Source organism: Ammospiza caudacuta, chromosome 20, assembly GCF_027887145.1.
Source record: "Ammospiza caudacuta isolate bAmmCau1 chromosome 20, bAmmCau1.pri, whole genome shotgun sequence".
Classification (NCBI taxonomy): domain Eukaryota; kingdom Metazoa; phylum Chordata; class Aves; order Passeriformes; family Passerellidae; genus Ammospiza; species Ammospiza caudacuta.
In genome coordinates, this window is record NC_080612.1 from 8,804,298 (window position 1) to 8,824,659 (window position 20,362).

Below are 20,362 nucleotides of genomic sequence, written 5' to 3' on the forward strand. Positions count from 1 at the left end.
GTTGGATTTGACTCATAAAAATATAGAAGGAGGTTATTTGTTCAGTATTTTAACTTCTGCAGCGCTCAGCACTTTCAATTTTCTCTCATTCTTACTGCATCCTCCCAATGCAATGGTATTTGATCCCTGAATGGCAGTTTCCACCAGGAACAGTAAAATCAGTTTAGGAACGACTGTCCCTTTAGATTAGCAAAAAGGACAGTCAGCAGTAGCCAGTGATGTGAGATGGTTTGTGGGCTGTTTCACAGAGAACTGCCACGTGCCAGGTTTCTTTCAATAGGTTTTGATTTGAAATTGGAAGTCACAGGGAGCTTTACCTGCTGTGATGATCCAGCCAGTAACTGGGCCATTGATCTGCTCCCCCTTGCAAATACACCAGAGACTTTATTTTAGGGAACAGGGAAGCTACACTTAAGGGAATACAAACTTAAATGTGGCTGCAACTAATAACTTGAAATTTTAATCAGCTAGAAGTAAGGAATCATCAAAGACAAAGATGCAGAAACATTTTATAGTTGGAATAGTTTAATGGATTCTGTGCCCTCAAAGCAGGGCAACACTTAGAAGGACAGTTCCTTGCACAAAGCAAGGTCAACACAAACTTCAGATTCAATTAAAAGCTGCAAACCAAAGAAGAAACACAGCTTCACTGTGGGTTCAGTGACCCAGCACTGGGGGAACGGGGTGACAGCCTGGAGAGACAAGGCTGCTCGTCCCCAGGAGCTCAGAGCAGCTCCCAGCACAGCACACCTACCCTGACAGCAGCCACAAGAACCACTCCAACATCCTGCTGCTGGAAGAGACGATCAGCCTCCAGAGCCATCAGGAAAAGCTCTCCAAATCAGACCATGAGATATAATTATGATCCATTTCAAAATGCAAGCTCAGCACCACTTTCCAATGCAGCTCTTCCCCCCACGGATGTTACAAGTTCTTCCTGGAGACAACATCCCTTGTGACTCTGCTTTTTCTTTTGGTGCTCTGAATAGGGATCAGCTTACCAGGAGTCCTTTATTCCCGAAATAATTTCCATTAATCACTCACCATACACCACTTTAAACAGAAGCTGACAGACTGTGGGATGTCTAACACCAGCACAGCATCTTCCAACTTAAATAAAGGCTGAAACGAAGGGCACCCTAAGAGGCAAAAGGAACTTGGAGATTCTAAACAGGAGACAAGAAAACTTCTTCAAAATGTTCCTAAGAATTGAAAATTTTTTATACAGCTACTTTAAATACAAGCAGGAAAGCAGTAGTGTGAACCATCCACTCTTCATGGTATCTGCTCACAAAAAAAATAAATTAAAGGAAAAACAGTAAAGTACTTCATTCTGAAGCAGTTTTGCATTTGTGATTTCTCAGCACAGCTGCAAATTAACCAATTCTTTTAGCACCTTCATGCAACTTTCAGGGGCGATGTCAATGCTTTACTTCAAAATGCATATAAAGGAGTTTTAAACTCAACATAAAAACCCCGCATAGTTTTGCTAAGACTCAGACTGAAAACACATTAAATAAAAGTTTTATTTTCCAGGAGTTGGAACTCAGAAGAGTAGAGATTCCAGATGTGTTTATCCCTGCAAAAGTCAGGTGCTAAATTTCAGCAGAATTAGCACTTTAAGCAGTTTGGCAGCCAATTTTCTGTGGTTAACTCAGGTCTTCGTATTTCCTAAAAGCATAGAAACCCCTTTAAAAACCACACATTAAAGTAGAAAGACCATCAGAATACTAAACACTGCTATGTACCACAGAACCAGCAAAGTCTCTAAAAAGAACACAGTGTACTTTAGGGAAAAGGCTCTTAAACAGCTTTTTAAAAGACTCCAGAATAGATATTTGCTTAATTTCAAGCTAGAGAGCCTCTCATAGAACATTTCATTATGTACTTGAAGGAACTAAGGACAAAAGAGTCAAGCAGATTATAGCAGTGTCAAGGTTTTGCTGGGAATCTGGGTGATGTCCTGCTCCATCTCCTGACCCAAAATGCAGCTCCTGGGCTGGCTCAGCAGCCCCAGTCCTGTTCACACACACTGGACACAGCATCACCCACTCTGGGCTGGGTATTTGTGCCACCCCCACTTGCTATCAAGGCACATGGATATTCCTTTTCTGCTTTCTTGCAATTTCCTCATCATGGCAAACCAAGAGGAGGGCCAGAAATGGTGCTGACAAACTGTTTGTTTTTATTTAGACTAACTGTCTTTCAGTCTTTGCGCCACAGAGGAATGCGGCTGCTCCACTTTGCATTTGTTTTTTGATTTCTCCATCTCTTTTACAAAGCAAATAATGGGGAAAAAAAAACAACAAACCAACCCTAACAATAACAACAACAAAGCCAGTGACAAGCTCTTCACACACCACCATGCAATGAGCCCTTTAAAAACCCAAACAAGCTAAACAAACAAAAAAACCCAGTAAAACTCCTCTGACATTTTGGGTTCATTTTAATTCAGTATCGAGTTGCAGAAACCAAGCAGGAAACTAACAGGAGGACAAAAGTAAGACTAATGATAGCTTTCTACACATTGTGCAAACAGGATTCCCCCTTACTTTGTAACCTGACCAAGGTAAATTCATCATTTGCTAATCAAAATGACCCTACTCCAGTCCCACCTGCCATTTGGAGCCTCACAAAACACCAGCAATAGACCCAGAACAGAGCTGCCCGTGCCTGTCAGCTACACAAGCCACAGGAACAGCCCTCTCCAAAGCACCCAGTTGGGATTCTGTAGGAAAAGAGGCTGCAGGGCAACCAGAGGCTCAGAGAAGCAAATTTATTCTCTTCATGCTGGCAAACAAATCACAGGGAGCGAGGAAATCCTGCACAGGATACACAATAACACCACAGTACAGAGAATTCCAAGCTCCACTCAACAGGGGTCCCAGTCCACCCTGGGCACCTCCAGACTGCTCAGGACCTTGGCATGAACTTCCTCTGATCCACCTGGGTGCCCCCACTAAAGCCACACTGCAGCAGCCAGACCTGTGCTCTTCCAGGGAAAAACTGGAAGTTTAACAGGGAAACCAGACCCCAACCTGTGGTGTTCCCAAAGGGCAGGAGCCAGCCCTGCCTGCTGGGACAGCATGGAGCTCATTAAGCCATTGTGAGAAGTGTGTGAACAAATGAAAGAGTTCGCTAATAAGTGACAAAGATCATTTGTTTGAAAGAAAGGACTAAATCATTTCTGGTTCAGCAGTCTGGGTTTAGCCTACTTGTAACAAAGGTGTTTTGAGGAAAAGCATTCTGCTTAAATGGCTTATTGCAAGTAAATCAGAGAGCTCAAAGAGCTGAACATGATGTTGATGAGGGGCAGATAAGTACTGGATAAACAGGAATATGCACTGAACAAGGAGTCTTGTCACCCCAATATAATAGAAGCGCCCAAATTTATCAAGTTGCCAATCACAAAAAAACGCCAATTCTACATTGAGATCCTCCAGGTTGGATTCCTATGTCACAGCCTTCAACAACTCTGGGACTTGTCTTTTAAGTTTACCTTTACAGCCTTTTCTTCTCCCCAGCCTCCCTCATCCACAGGCTGATGTCCTTGAACCAGAAAGCTGCTGTCTGTCACAAAACACTTGGTTAATCCCACACAGCCCAGCATTAGGTGGCTGCAGAACAGCTCTCGCCAGTCTGCAGCTCCTTCTCAAGCTGCTGGATTCGAGCTCTGGCCAAGCTGCACATGCAAAGCAAAGGGGTGGCTTTGGAATATTTCAGCAAAAGCACGAGTGTTTACTATTAAGGACAGGAATGAGTTTTGCTCCACGTGTTTGTGAAAATTTCACTCTTCAACCAGCTGCTATGAAACACCATGGCTGGAAACTCAAGTTGCAGATTTGCTCTGTACACATTACATATGTTACACTGGAGAAAAATATTTGCTGAACTAGTTTTAAGCACATACGGGCTGATAATTTAAATGCTGTTTGTCAGACCAATACAGGGGAGACAGCAGCTTTTCAGAGCCTACTGCAGAATGGGATGCAGAATTTAAACTTTCTCTGACCCCACAAACACTAGTCAGAAGCAACTGTCAAGAAAGTTAGCTTGAAGTTGGTTTAAAAACAATGAAGCAATATTTTAACCAGGGGCTCTGTGATAAAGGTGCAAGGACAAAGAATCCTGAAAAAAAAATCCCAGCCAGCTATTAACTGGCCCCAAAAGGTCTTTTTCTGCTGATAATCTCACTGGGGTCCTTCTGCTTTGTGGTCTTTACAAAAATCCCAAGCATTTCCAGAGACAGGAACATCTGCAGATGTTTCAAGACAACACAATCTCAGAGTCAACTCTACCATTTAAATCCTTTCAAAACATTAATTTGGCAGCCCAGCAGCGTGGGCTTCCTAACTAAAACATATTGCTCAAAAAGAGTGCTGGCGTGGGGGGTTTGTCCTTGAAACACTGGTTTGTGGCTCAGGTTTTGATTTGATGTCTGATAACCATCTCTGTCTCTCTTCCAGCCCTTACCAGGAAGGATCGGTGAGACAAATATCCACAGCTTCCAGGGGAATAAAAGGAAAAGCCAAACAGGAAAAGTAGTTATGAACAATACAGCCCTGGCTTGGTTAATGATCAACTCTGCACAGACCATACCACTTTTATGCAAATACCACAACCAATTTGAACAGTTTTCAGTAATCAGTGGGTAGTAAGAGGCCTCTTCAGCATCGCATTTGTTTCATCACAAGCAGCAAAGAAATAAAAAAGATGAGAAATCCCCGACGACTCTGCTCTGTCAACAGGAAGCCCATGCACTGTGCAGGGTGAGCTCAGCTGTGTGGAGGGGTGGGCAGGAAGGGGAAGGGGTCAGGTTCCCCTGCCTGCACATTCCCATCACATCCCTGATGGAGTGTGAGGCTGTGTTCTGCAGCCCAACAAACCCAGAGCACACAATGCATGTTTGAATGGAGAAAACAACTGCTGCAGCCTGCCCTGATCCTGCCAGGCTCTACAAGACATGAAAGGCTCATCAGCCACTCTCTGTATTTCAAGCACTTCCAACCAGAGCAACCCTCAGCTCGTAAGGCAACTTCAGACAGAGCTGACAGTGCTAACTGGAATGACTCTGCTGATCTTCCAGGCTTTCTGCAGCAGTTTCCAAGCATCTCCTCCTTGGCTTTTAAATATCATTGACTCTCAGCACGATGGTAAAATACTCACAAAGCTACAGTGCTTTACAATAGCACAGAAGCAATTAAAGATTTCCAATAACATGCTGCTCAGAGGATTGGGTCTAATTGCTGAATGGTCAAGGGTTTTGGCAGCAATCACACTGTAAGGAGATAAAAAGGTTGTAAGGCTTCCCATACAAGAAATAAATAAATAAGCAGCTCTCCAAAGAATGGCAACAGCAGCCACACACCAATCCAAGTTCCTGACTTGGCACTGGGCACAATTCAAGATTAGGTGGTCATGAAATTTCCCACCTTAAGGGTCAAGGCCGTGTGACAGAGGAAAATGAAAGGGGTGGGGGAGGACAAAGGGCCAAGCAGGTTATAGCACAGAGGTGGCAACACAATGAGCCTGAATTACCCAGTGCTGTCATTTACTGTACACTTTGTAATTACCTGCACAGCCTCAGAACTTCCTCTTGCACTGTCAAGTGTTGTTTCTTCACACTCTGCACACCAGGGCTATCACTTAGAAGAAAACTGATTACAGGAGAGAGCAACAGGCTGCTAAGGCAGGTCGGAAAGGACATTTTGTATCTACCTATCACTGAAAATAATTCAGTTTAACTTCCTGGGTTTATTTTTCCACCATAAACTCACAATGCTGTGAAGAAAGTGTCTACTCCTGCTCCTTCTTTTTTCCCCCTCAAAGTTTAAAATACATATAAAAACTGAGTTAACATCTTATAATAGAAAATAGACTGGTATGAGGCAAGCACAAGAGCCATGGAAAGCAGTGAGCCTATCTGTGATTTCAGATCCATCTGGCTCCTGAGTTTTGGAGGATGAAGGAGTAAACAGGGCAGGAGTGCTACAGCATGTGCTCAACTGTGCCCAGGGAGGGCTCCCACTGCTGCCCGGCAGAAAGGAAAACAAGGCAGAGTCACAAGAGTTTAAACACAACAAAAATGCTTCAAAATGCCAGAGTGATGTGGGCACAAGGGAGGTGGTCAATCCTCAGGTTCTGAACAAGGGCTGAGCATCCCTCTGCACCTTCCTGCCCCGCTGAACACAGCCTGGCAAGGCTCACACAGGAAGGATGTGGCACAGTGAAAGCAAGAGCTGGGTTTTCTCAAACCCCAAGTGAGTGCCCTGATGGCTGGGTCACTGAGATAGAGAGGAAAACTGGGTGACAGAGGAATCTGGCATTATCAGAGAAACTCGGAAAAGCCACTTGAGGGACACCAGCACTGAACTGAATCACTCAAACTTGGCCAGAGGCAAAGGAAGCGACTGCAGGCAGGAAGAACTGATCCATGGCAATTCCTCCAGGTTTCTTGATGAAAACTCTTTGATATTTGCAGACTCTCTGAAGCTTTGCTTTTTTCTTTCTATCTTTCCTATCAGCTGCCTTACAGTTTTAATAGACCAAAGTAAATTTTGAATCCTACACACAAATAAACTAGTAAATCAGCAGAATTCCCCCCAGGTTCAGTGAGAGCAGCAAGACTTTCTGGAACAAGTTACAACTATAAATTCTGAGCATTTTGATAAACACAAGTCTCCCGGATATTATTTGAATCCTTGTAAACCTGAAATGAATTAGACCCAGACCAGCTGACTACGTTACTGACTAAAAGCGTCAACACAAGAGCAATTTCTGCTGATCTCTGAAAGTCAGAGCTGATCAGCCAAATACATCTACTAAAGAATACACTGAAACAGGTTTCTGATAATGTTTGGGTCACCAATGCCCTTCCCATTCCACAGAGAACTAATTTTTAGCGTAGCAAAAAACGAAATCTGGATTTTTAGGTCTTGCTCATGATGAAATAAGGACATCCAATATTAATCAGCCTCTGTGAAATTGTAATTAGGAGCACAAACTTTAAATGCTGGCCTTTACTAGGCCAGCCCGAGAGCCACAGCACCATCCTGACTGAGAACACTAGCAAAATATTAATCCAGCACTCAGCCCTCTGAGAACACTTCTGCGTGGGCCAAAAGCTCTGTCATTCTCAGGCTTATTAATCTTCCCTCGCAGGAGGCAAAGGACAGCGTAAGCTCCACTCTGATAACTCTGTTATCTCTCTCCCCAGAAAGGAAAGGGTGGTCCTCCACCCAAGTGGCCATTTAAAGCACCACGAGGCACTTTGCTGCTGCAGGGATCCGTGTGACATGTGACGGAGGGAGCAGAGACAAGCAGCATTTCCCCTTCCTTTTGATCCCTTTCTGTACAGTCTCCAGCCAGGGGTGAAGTGTTTGAGCAGGGGATAAAACAAACACCTTAAAAGCTCTTAAATTGTTACCTGGCTACCTACTCTAGCTCGGTAAATCATCCGGAGCTCCAAGGAAATGTTTCAGCCCACAGTATGTTGGGGTTTTCGCCACAACTCCAGAATTACTGCATCTTCCCAAAGCCCAGGGCACATCCAGTTTGCCTCATTCCTTTGGAAGAAGAGTTTAGGTACATCTCTGTTAAACCTACATTATCAGCAACCGCAGGGAAAGCCCTGATTGTTTACAGGCAACACTGCAAACGGAAAAAATTACTAATTACAAACATTTTGGGTTGAGTATGAGAGCTCACAGAGACTTAGCTGAACTGATTACCAACTGCAGCATGATTGCTAGCGCTCACAAAAGAAGGCACAGAGTCCGGGGACTCATTTCCATATGAAGCATAAGCAGAGATATCTACTAAAGACTTCCAGCTGCAGCTCTAGCAGGAGCTTCTTGCTACAAGAACACAGTTCCAGGTGGGACCCAGCACTTTATCTGTAAGCCTTTCATGATGCTTTTAAGAGATAAAGCAATCTGTGGGTTTCTTTAAAGAAGTATCAAGCACGGCTAGACCACGGCGACTATCTCTCTGAAGAACGCCTTATCTACCACCCCATAGCTGCCACTTCCCTCCTTAATCCTTCCAGCCAAACCCCACGACTCAGGCAGCGGCTGTTAATTGTTTATAAATTAAATGATTATTCGTATCTGCATATCAAAGGCGAGGTCGGTGAAGCTGGAGAGACTGATTTTCCATGCGGCTTAGTTTGGGACACGGAGACACTGTGCACTTGAGATCTGCCCGAGACTGACAGTACCAACAACTGGCAGTAGCAGCACGGCACGTCCGTGCCTTGTGACCCGCAGGTGCTGAGGGTACGGTCCCAGACCTGCTCCTGGTGCCTGCGACCTGGGGCACCCCAGCCCCGCAGCCCCCCCTCCCCTGCCGCTCTGCGATAACCCCAGATCAGATAAGGGGCTGATCTCTGCTCTGAGCCCAAAACACGGCCAGAGGTCTGCAGCCCGCTGTTAGAGCCCGGCCTGCCGGGGGTCCCGCATGGCACCGGCGGGAGGAAGCGCAGCCCCGAGCAGTGTAACACCGACAGAAGCGCTCGGATGGGACTCGGAGTGCTCGTAGTGAAAAACAGAATAATCAGGGAAGCGAGCGGCGAGGGAGCAGCAGCTGCCGGGCGCTGCCGGCGCTTATCAGCACTTGCACACTGCGGTGCCGGCCAGGGGAAAGTTTGCCCGGAGGCAGCCGGCAGCGGAGCGAACTACGGGGAACGGGACGGGCGAGGAGAAAGGGGAGAGAGGGGACAGCGGAGTGAGCGCAGCGCACCCGGGGCAGGGGGAGCCGTCGGGAGCCGGGGCAGGCGGAGCGGCAGCGGGAAGGGGAGTCTGGGCGGTGTGCACCGGTACTCACAGCTGGGCGATGGCGCCCTGGGAGATGACGGCGTTGTCGGAGAAGTAGGGGATCATCGCTCCCCGCCGCGGCGGCCGCCCTGCCCCGCGGCATCGGCACCGCCGCTCTGCCCCGCGCCCGCCGCGCCGCCCCCGCCGCGCAGGCGCGCCCCGAGGGCGGGGCCAGCCCAAACCACACCCCCTGCCCCGCCCACATCCGCACGTGGCGGCGCGGGGACAGGGAGGGGACACGCGGGACCGGGATGGAGCAGGGACACATGGAGCAGGGACAGGGATGGATCAGGGACACATGGAGCAGGGACAGGGATGGATCAGAGACACACGGAGCAGGGACAGGCGGACAGTCCGCCCCGCTCACGGACCGGGGTTCGGCTATCGGTTCCCCCGGCGGGCGGCAGCGAGGAACAGGGCACAGCACCGCGCGGGCGCGCCCAGCTTTTCCTTTCCCTTCCCTTTTCACTTCCCCTTTTCCCCCCTTCTCCTTTTTTCTCCCTCAGATCTAGCCAGCAAGGCTGCACGCCCTGCAAGCGGGTTTGATGCAGCACATCAAACGCTCTTTTTTGCAAAAGGCAGGCAGCGACAACTCGGGTGCTTAGGAAACGACCTCAATTTCTCTCCTGCAGGAGAACGGGGGGAAGAGTTCTTGGCAGTAACTTTCATATGCAGAGACGCGACAACTTGCTTTCTGCCAAAGGAGAAGAGAAGCAGCTGCCTTTCAGTGCTGTTTAATCTTAGCTCCATCACTGCTCGAGAAAAGGAAGAAATGAAGTTATTTAAAACAAAAAGTCTTGTCGTTTGGCTGCTGGGAATTACAGTGCGAGGGAAACTTAGTACGGTTTTCCACTGGGGAGGGCCGGGGGCAGCTCGATCCCACCGTGCCCCGCCCATCCCGGAGCGGCATTCTCCAGCCCTCACACCCAGCCAGCAGCCAAGGAGCCTTGGATTGGAAGCGAGCTCAGTTTTGTGTTTCCATAGGAATGCATGAGATCCCGGCACAGAGGAACACGATATACCAGTCTTAAGTCATCTGCTATGGGTGGCACATGCCCAGCAAGGAGGCACAAGTGAGCTGGCAGGGGAAGATGTGAGTTTAAACACAACTACTTGTTAATGACAGCTACTCAAGAGCAAAAAATACCAAGGCATCAACTGCAGAGCTGCCCCTGAGATCTGGCAGTAGAGCTGGAAGCCAAAAGCTTCATCAGCTTTATTTCCAATTATTAACTAAAATTTTCAGAGAACCAGAGAGAGGTTGGAAAAAAACCAACTCAGTGTGATGGCAGCTGCTTCAGGTCTTGATAGGAGATTTGACATGAACAAAAAGAGACTTGTCTGAAAGGTCTTGACCATCTCCTCTTCAGGGATGGGCAGAGAAAAGGGCAAAGAAGTGGAATTTGTGATTCTGCAAGTTTTGCTGGGGTATTGTTTGGTTGCAATAATTTAAGCAACGTCATCCTATATAGCCAGGAGCGCAGCTCTGGTAATGGTGCCTCACAGCTGTAAAGAAAATGCAGTGCCAGCTTGCTGCAATGCCAAAAAAAGTCATTTTGTTAGGCAGAAATGAAGTCCGTTGCAAGAAGCAATGGAAAAATCAGGACTAAGAAATGGAGGGTAACTCAATCCTTCCAGAGGTCAAGAGACTGGCAAGAACCTCATATTCAGTAGTAACACATACCACACATTCACAGACTGAAAAACAAGCCCAGAACTTCTGTTCTATTCTAATTAATAACTTAAGGGCTTTATTCAAGCATTGTTAAAGACTAAATGTACTTAGATACTGTCCAGACACGTCAGATTTCTTACACTTAACTACCATTACAAGGCAAGCCCTTAAAACCTGTTGAAAACAAGTGCAGTGATTAACTACAAGCAGCTACTCATAACATATGGATAATAGATTTGTAAATGAATTAGTCCTGGATTAATACAATCATGCACTGCATCTCCATATGCCAGGGAACCAAGTGATGACAGAAATCACCCATTTGTTTTGTTTTTGAACCGTTAGAGAACAGAAATAGGAAATCCTCAAGTAAGTTTGTATCTTGAAATCTGCACCAATAAAAGCTATTTGAACTTGGGTTTTTTGCCGTAAAGACTGAAACCCCAGCCTGAAAGTGGCACTGTTTTCAGGTGCATGTTAGTGAGATTAGCATTTCAGTTCCCACTGTCCATTTGTGGAGACTCAGAGAATCATTAAAGTTGGAAAAGACCTCCACGTTGTCAACTAGACAACAGCAATAAATGCTGTGTTATTTTCATATTTTGCTTTTAACATCAGACTTAAGGAGCAACTCTCTTTCTTTTTCAAAGTAGTTTACTAAACAAGTAAAAGTTTAGACCCAGTAAATTGATCTCTCAGCATGCAGGAGCAAGGAGCAGGCAGAAAGAAAGGGGTGCACGAGACGGAGTTTAGGCAGCGAGTCACAAGACAGCCAAGAAACAGCCAAGAAGCTGCTCCTGGCTGGAAGCAGGTGCACTCTGCTGGGACAAACACACAAAGAATTTAAAGTGCACAAAATTGCAGTGATGACAGGTAGCAGCCTAAATCACGCCGTGCTGCAGCAGAGCATGTGAGCAGAGCCATTAATCACTGCATGACAAGATGTAAATACGCCTGTCTGGGGTCTCAGGCGCTGCCCAGCCCAGTGCACAAATGACACTTTGCTGCAGGGCAAAGGGCACTGCTTGTCTGAGCTCTGCTCAGCATTTCCCACTCCCCAGGAGGCCCCAGGACCAGCGGGGCAGGCAGCAAACCCGGCAAGGCACCGTGACACCGCAGGCCTGAGGGGCAGCAGGATCCCATTCAACCTTCGAACCCCACACCAACTGATAAACTGGAGTTACACACTGCACGTGAGACACACTGCAAAAACACCAATCCCCAAACCTTTGCTACAATAATGCAGCAGCTAGAACCAGTTAGGGACAAAACAAAGAGTGTGAGGGATGTCTGAGCAAGCACTTCAGGAGGGGGGAGCAGAGGGAATGCTACCAGAGCTGCCTCTGGAAAGAAGTTTCAGGGGCTGGAAGGAGAACATGCATGCACAAATCTCTCATATTGACTTGTAGTGCTCAGTCTGGCAGACGAGGCTGACAACATATTGTTTATGTTGTCATACAGTCATCATTCTCCCTGGTGTCTGCACTGCAAAACTCCACAACCACAGCAGCCTGCACAGAACCTTCAGCTGTTTCCTGATGCATTTTAGCAGTTTTGATCTCACACAGACCAATCCCGTGTCCTACACAGGACTGGCACTTGCTAATGGGTTTCTCCTAGTCCAGCCCAATCCCTGGTGCACGGGTCAGGCTTGGCACTGGCATGCCCAGATTTGACACATGCTCAGAGCTGGACACCAAGTCATGTCAGTGCACATAGTCCACATGCAAACAGGGCATTCATCAAGCTTCTGTTTCCATCCAAGATCAACAGCTTCAGGCTGAATTGCTGCTTCTTGTCAGACCACACAGAGGTGTGGGTGTCATCGTGTTCCACCCACTCGTATCCCACAGGGGCTTGCTGAGTGTCTGCTCACGTGTTAACATGATTAAATCTGCAGAATGATTGTCTTACTAGGCATCTTCAATTTTTAGTCTACACTAAGGGGGACCTGATGACCTCTTTTCATTTTGTACTACACCTACCAGCGAGACTTTCTCTGGTCCCCTCAGTTCTTCTCTTTGAAGAACCCTAATGAACACAATACACTGTCATAGTCTAACTCCAGTGGGTGTCAAGGGCTGGGCATTATTAAGCCTGTTTGGATTGAAGTCCAGGTACTCTGCCAAAGCAAGGAATGTTCTGTTCCTACAAACATGGAAAGTAGTAAGGCTGTAACATTGATAATGTTCAAGGTAAAGGGGACAGTGAGAGGCTGTCACACATAGGAATTTTGCCCTCAGTATCACAGAAAAGACAATGCAGAACCCAGCCCCATGTTTTCAGGGGATTATGAAAAAAACCTCGTGAAGCTGCTGTGACAAACAAACCTGCCCCTCACCCCCAGCACATCCTCTCCCTGCCGAGCCTTGTGCCACGGCCGTGTCTGCTCAGCCACCTTTACTGCACATGTGGAAAGTTTATTCTGTGCTGCTCAACAGCTGTTTCCGCTGATATTTACGAAAAGCCACCGAGTTTTGAAAACAGCACGTCCCTGTCCCTGCCCACAGCCGAGCAGGGGAGTCTTGCAGAGGCACGGCTGGGAGCAGAGGTAGCAAGTTCATTTCCGTGTGCAGAGGTGGGGCCAAGTCCTTTTTTGTTCTCACCGGCAGCTACACTCAGTCTTTGTCCACAAAGGCAGCTGTGCCTGCATCAGTTCTGCTGGGAAAAGGGTCCTAAGGGGTAGCCTTGAAAAATTTGCTGCCACACTGAGCTCTTTGAGGGTCAAAGGACCTGATGACCCTGCAATTTTGGTGGGAAGTCATCCTTTTACTGTGAGGATATGTGGCTTTAAGCACTGAACAGAGTTGACAGATGAGTGTGAGTGGATTAGGGGTCCGAATAGATGATTTATTTGGGAAGAGCCTTAAATCAGGGCAGCAAACCTGTAAATAGGTACAGACTGACTGGCTGAGAGCAGCACTCATCTCCTACTCTGCCTCCACACCTCGGAGGAGAAGCTGATCTGTCAGAGGCCTTCTGGATGCTTCTGGCATGGGAGACAAAACCTTCTGCATTCTGCAGCCCAATTTATCAGGCAAACATGAACGATTTCAGTAGCAGCCACCATAAACAAGCCAATGCACGCAGGGCAGACGGAGATAGAGTACAACAGAGACACAAAGCTTTCCCAGTGATAACAGATATACCACCCACCAAGGCAGGGCTCACACACACCAGCTGGATTGCACACACACAGGGGAACTTAACCAAGTCATTATAAAGGAGCCCATATCTAGTTAAAACAAAACCAAACCAAACAAAAACCAAAAAAGAAAAAAGAAAAAAAAAAAAGGCAGGGGGAGGCAGGAACAGGGAAAGCACGCAAAACTGTACTTTAATCCTGAAGAACCAGTCAGAACAGGAAGCCACATTCTAAATTTGGTTATTTAAGCTGTCAAAGAGTATTTCTGTTTCCAGTTCTTGAGCAAAGAAATCAGCCAAGTACAGGGGTAGGGAGATAAGCATCACTGAAAGAACAAACCCCTGCTTTTAAAGCCCTTTGGTCAGCTGCCCATCATGATCGATGATTAGGCTGCCTAGTTGAGAATTCAACACCTATTTTGCAATATTATCAGTTCATTAAACCCTTCCCTCACCAGCCCCACATCCAATCACTGTACAGTTTACTTATCATTAAATCTTCCAGGGTCTAACACAGAGAGGTCAATGCTCAATTACACCTTTTTTACAGAGCCTGAAGCTCAGATGACTGAAGGGACCCGAGCAGGAAAAGGGACACAAGCACCAATGTCTGCTCCCAACAAGCAACACCAGTGTAGGTAATGTATTATTTCAGTGACCTGTGTAGAAGAAAGATCTAAATCCTCCCAACTGTCAAACCTTCCACTCACCCAGTTTTACAAAGGAATGATTTTGATGCAAAGACACCAAAGAGCTGGACAGCATTGAGTCCAAAAACCCTGGCTCAGATTATCAAAATACATTTAAGTGTCTGAAATCCATGAAATGCTGAAAACTCTGAAGATTCATGTTTAACTTTGAAGTCTTGCAAAGATGTCTCACCAGGAAAGGGAATTTCAGAGTTTCTGTTCTAAAGGAATAGAAATCCTTTAGCTAAGAGCACCTGGCTCATGCTCAGGAGGAGACAGAAGCATGTATGGAATCCTTAAGGCACCTGCTGGTCGGCCCCTCCTCGGTGACCCTCTGGAGGAGCACAAGTGTGTGGCAGCAGCTCTTCTGGGCTCGGGACCCTTTTGGTAGCTGAAGGATCTGACCCACCTTCATTCCTTTCACTTCCCAGCTTGTCCTTGCCCTGTTCCTCATTCTCCTCTGTTCACACGCTTAGAATGACAAATTCAAAACCACTTTTCATATGCATTCAGATTTTGAGCCAGCTCCCTGTGCTCACCTGGTAATTTGGCAGTGCTACGATATTACTCTGCTTGATCCTTCAGCCTGAAGATCACACCTGAAATCATCTCACACATTATTGTGATCCACAGGTATGTCATCAGACTGGACTGAACACGCTGCAACCACAAGCACAGACCTTGCAGTGAACCAGCCCTGCAGATACCTGTTACTAATCTAATAAACCCAAGTTTTACTGCCAGTTCAATACCTTTGCTCACAGTTTGGCGATAAAAGAACTGCTACTCAAAAATGATGGCCAGTGCAATGAATCTGGCCCACAGAACTTTTTCTGGTGGTCAGCAGAGCTGGCAAATGACCAGAACTGTTCTTTACCTCAGCATTACACTCTCCCCGGGCAGCTGTAGTAAATGCCAGAGAGAGGCTGAGCTGTCACTGAAAGGAAAGACAGAAAGATGAATTCAGGAAACACATTCTAAAGATAAGGTTCATACTACAAGAGCTTAGTGTAATCTCCAGCATGGATAAACACACGTTTTCCTGTACAGCACACACAGAGCCCATCCTACTCAAGATGGAATTAACAAACTGTCTTGCACACCCAATAAAGATCCAGCTACTGTTCAGGTACCAATAGAGTAATTGTTTGGCAGCTGCAGCAGCAAGCAAAGCAGCACAAGGAAGGTTTAGTTGCCAGAACTCAGCACAGAGCTTTTGGAAGTGTCTCATGTAACACCAGAGAGGTTTTAAGGATAACCAGGAGGGGCAGGAGCCTGCCCCAGGAGCACCAAATGGTGATGACACACGTCTCCAAAAGTCACAGGATGCTGCAGATCCCCACAGCTCAGTGTGGAGTGTGAAGGAGCCTTTGGAAGTGCAGCCAATTCAGTATCACACCATCACCCCCCATTTCTCACAGGGACTAACACATATTGTACAAAGGGTCTCAGTTTAAAAATCAAACACCTTGGCTTGCAGTTTGTTGAGCTGCTGCCCTGCAGAAGAAAGCACATTCACCTATTCCACTTACTCTTTGAAAAGCAATTTTTATACTGCTATAAACCATCCCCTACTGCATCAGACTGTGGTCTCCTGCTCCTAAAACAAAGGTATTTACTCACAGCTTGAGACCTTGAGGCAACTTGGCACATCCAGCTGTTATCATGGCAATAATCTGATTTGCTTTCCTTCCCAGTTCACTCCTGGAAGGAACTACTTTGACTAAAAAAAACCAAACCAGAAGGTAACCATCCTTGTGCTGCAGAAGGTGTGGGGTTTTTTTTCTTTTTAAATTATAATTTAACACCACACTCTTGCCTCCACTTGAAGAGGGGAGGACAAGCACTTTCTGAGAACATTTTCAGGTAACAAGTTTCAGATTTCAAGCAGGATGTAAGCACTTTCTGTGGCACCTGAAGGGAATGACAGGCTCCTGAGCTTTACCTCAGCAAATGGACTTTAGTCTGACCCACTGCCAGCCCATAAAAGTTCAAAGAATCCCTGTGAAGTCCCTGGCAGTCACTAGGCAATACAGCTCACCCAATTATACATGCTCAGTTACCGAGCAGCCTCAAACGCTGCACTTCAGCAACCAGAGAGGTTTCAAGGCACACAGAAGTGGTAAAATCATGATGGTGTGGAAATAGAGGCACCATTTAAAACATAAAACCCAAAAAAGCAAGAGGCAGATCCTGACAGCAAATCCAATGCAGCTGCAGCACCGCTGCTGCCCCAGGCCCAGAGTTGTCATCTGTCAGCAAAACAAAGATGCTGAATCCTTGCAACCTTGGCACAGAGCACACAAAACCTGAATGTCAGTACCTCAGTGGGTGTAAACACAACTCACAGCTCAATACATGAGCGTTTTAGGTAAATTTTAACAACCTGGGATGCTGCAGAGAGCTCCTTAACACAGATGCTCCATTAAAGGTGTATTCAGTGAGGCAGCAGCAGGGATGTGCAGGCCAGTTTAGCTCCACAACCTTCAGACACACTAATAAAAATGTCAGAACACAGCTATGAAGGTAATAAATGTAATAAATAGATTGTTCAGGACATCTGGTTATGCAGCACTGTCTTGGTTCCACTAGCCAAGAGTGACAGGGACTGGCTGGATCAGGGACTCCAGAGCAAGAGCCTGGATCTGTGTCAGGGCTTTGGGGATCTCACCATACCCTGCACGAATGGTCACTGCTACAGCTGGACACAGAGCAGGGCTTGGGTGTGAGAAAAAATACTGCAGAAGCCAAGCTGGTTTCACCTATTTGTTCAGCTTCAGGTACTGGCAGCATTAACTTGCTGGGGTTTTTAATAATGGATAGAAATATTTGTAGGAGTCTGATCTATGTTCACTATACCCAAGTAATTTCCTCAGTAGGAAAAAAAAAATCATTCCTCTTTGCATCAACACAAAAGAGTTTGACAGGAAATGCCATTTCAAGCACCTTCCAAGGATTACTGCAGAGCACACAGGAACTCTCTTTCTGCACTCTGACAGCTCTTCCCATCTTTTGGACAAAAGTTTAGGCAGATTCTGCTAATTCCCAAAGCAGAAAGCTCCTCAGTCCACGAGTGCAGACTTGTCAGGTCATTTGAATGCTCTGTAGAGCAGGTTTATGTTTAAACAGCATTTTCACACAGTTCTCCCTTCTCTGTGAGACCCAGTCCAGGCAATCACAGGCCTGTGTGGTGTTAGATTAAAAAAGCACAGGTCAGCAAACACACAGATCATTTTGTTTAACTATGGTGATCACCTACAAGTTTAAGCTTCTGTTTGTAATTTATTTCTCTGCCTCTTTGGAGCACATTTTAGTCTGCTGCTCTTCAGAGTCTCTGCTCAACAAACTCTGTCCCTGCTGCTGTCCTGCTGCCAGGCTTTCCTGCATGCTCCCCTCACCTCAGTGTATATCCCACACCTCATCAGGGAGGAAAGATAAACAGCACAAACCTAACACAAGGAGCTATCTAGGTTTTGCTAACCACAGGATTAGCAGTGCTGTTGAGCTGGATCTGAGTGTAACATTTCTTCTGAGACAGCAATCCCCAGGCTCTGCAGAGACCTGGGGACACAGGAATGGAAATGAAGCTCTGCCCAATGATTGTCAAGACTGAGCACTGCAAGAATCTTCTGACACCAAACAAGTCCATATGCTTATGCTCTGGTCTCCACCAACTCCCTTGCAAGCATTAACACCTTTGTGCACTAAGATCCTATTTAATAACCTTTGAAAAGTTATTTTATTTATGCACACACACTTTTAGTCCTCCCACAGCAGTACTCCTGGCTCCAGTGTCCAGCTGCCAGCATGAGTTTGGACATGCCTGATGCCTGACACGCTGAGGTGGCACAGGAACACATTTTCCATGACTGCAGGAGACAAAAGGTCTCCTCACCAGAAGAATTTTACAAACAGAAAAAAAAAAAAAAAAAAAAAAAAAAAAATCCCAGCCCAAACACTGATCACTGCCTGGAGCTGCAGCCAGGTCACCTGAATGAAGCCTCAGGAGCACTGGGCCCTGCCCAGGCAGGCAGTGAGGAATGTCAGGCTACTGCAGAGCACCACCTGAGTGACACTGCAGCTGCAAACACACTTTTCCTTTTAAGCCAAGCTCAGTCTGTAGCCTTTTTACTGCCTGGATTTTTAATAGCTGCTACTTGCTATGTTCTTGTGAAAATTAGGGGATTAGATATACTCAGGAACTGTTTATGGACATCTGCTGCTCCTCCACAGCAGGACTCCAGGTTCACTACTTACCCCATTTGACTCTATTATTTTTATCCTACTGTAATCAAACACATTTAACACCCACCCCCTTGCTTTTCCCCAGAAGGAGTTTGGTTTTAGTTAGCTCTGTGACCCCAGTAACAGGAGTCACAGAGCTCAGATCACCACATCAACAGCAGGTTGTCATTTCCTACCCCAGGAAGTTATTTCAAATATATTAAAAAAATGCTCATTTCAGACCTAACCTACAATGGTTGCTAAGTGCCCACAACAATTAAATACCTTCCATCCCTTCCAATACATTATGTATACTGAGGTCAAGTCATGAGCTGATCTTGTGACTGCTGGAAGGCCAAGAGTAAAATGAAAAATTGGAGTTTAGCTGAGTTCAATTTGAGCCTTTGGGAATTGTGCTTTCCAGCTTTCCTCTCACTCATGAAAGCTGTAAAATGAAGAAATTCAGCAATTCTTAACTCATCATTTAGGGCTAGAAGACCAAAGTAAACAGGGCAGTCACCTTCCCTGAGCCACAGAATCACAGAACTCCAGTGAAATCATGGGAATGTGCAACCAGGACAGCTTTTTCTCTAGCAGATTTATCCAAGTTGGCCCCAAAACACAAAGCCCAGATCTTGTTCAAGTATTTTAAATGCTAGATATTATGGCTTCTGCTGCTACCTACTCACACAAACACCATTAAGCAAAGAACTGTAACAGCCAGAGAGCTCATAAAGGGAGAACCATTTCACCTTCACTTCCCCTTTACTCCCTCTGGAGGGAATCTGAAGCCTTTCACAAAATCTGGCTGCAATATTTTAAGCCAAGAAAGTGTTCCTGCCATTGCAGAAGTCACCTGATATATACAATTTTTGCTTTTATTAGGTTCAGCTGAAATAATTTCTTTGATGGCTTAGAGGAAAGGAGATAAAGCTTACCACACCCCCAGAAGTCTTACCCTGCAGACTATACCTACATTGTAAAAATCACCATTACCTGTCACCATTCAGTCAGCTGAGTTTCAATGTTTCTTTTTAACAAATAATATTTACCAAGAAAAGTTCTTCCTGAAGCAACTGAAATCAGCTTTTACAAGAGCGAATATCTCTCTGCAAAACAATCCAAATTAAACAAAAAAAATCCCTGCAAATTCTCAGTGTCTCCTAATTTTTGAGAATAATTTCGTCTACCTGCATCAGCAGCAAACATCCACAAATCCTGAAGGTGCTATTTAAGCAGCAGGTGCCTGTATGGATCAGGATCACCCTAGATGGCAACAGGGACTTTTTAACCAGAGAACAAGAGTTTATTATTCTGGTTATGCCTCTCAGAGTACTCTGCTGGTGGACTAAATCCTGAGAAGCCACACAGGACACTGGAGGGAGCTCCAGAAACAGCAGTTTGGAGAATATATTCACTGACACCTTTGCCAACTGTTCCCCATATTTATTTTTTAGTGTGCAGCCTGACTTTTCCCATTTCCTCTGCAGCAAACCCTTTATCAGAACCCATTTTTCAGTAAGGCTCATTAAGGATGGTTGTGCAACATCAACAACAGGCAGAAGGTGATGTGTGTTTGCAGGACATGCCAGAGGAACAGCAAAAGCCCTGTGGAGCATTGCACACAGCCAGGACTCCTGTGACAATCTTACCTTCTGGGCTGGGACCGGCATTCTTCTTCCCCGCTGTCTGCCTCCTGCATACACAAGGAAAGGAGAAAAAAACATTAATATCTTTTAATACATGCAGAAAGCAAAGGCTTGCATTTCACTGGTTTGATTGTGTAAGGCAAGGGGAACTCTGCCTGCTCCTGCATG

The 20,362-nt window shown here is 46.1% G+C and overlaps 1 protein-coding gene across 1 annotated transcript in view; it reads right to left on the reverse strand.

Moving 5' to 3' along the window:
* Positions 1-8,917, reverse strand: part of SSH2 (slingshot protein phosphatase 2) — a 47,281-nt gene extending 38,364 nt beyond the window's left edge. The window contains exon 1 of the mRNA XM_058817634.1: positions 8,824-8,917. Within this exon, the coding sequence (XP_058673617.1) occupies positions 8,824-8,879 (56 nt within the window). The 5' untranslated portion in view covers positions 8,880-8,917. The remainder of the gene's footprint in view (positions 1-8,823) is intronic.
* Between the last annotated feature and the right edge of the window lie 11,445 nt (positions 8,918-20,362).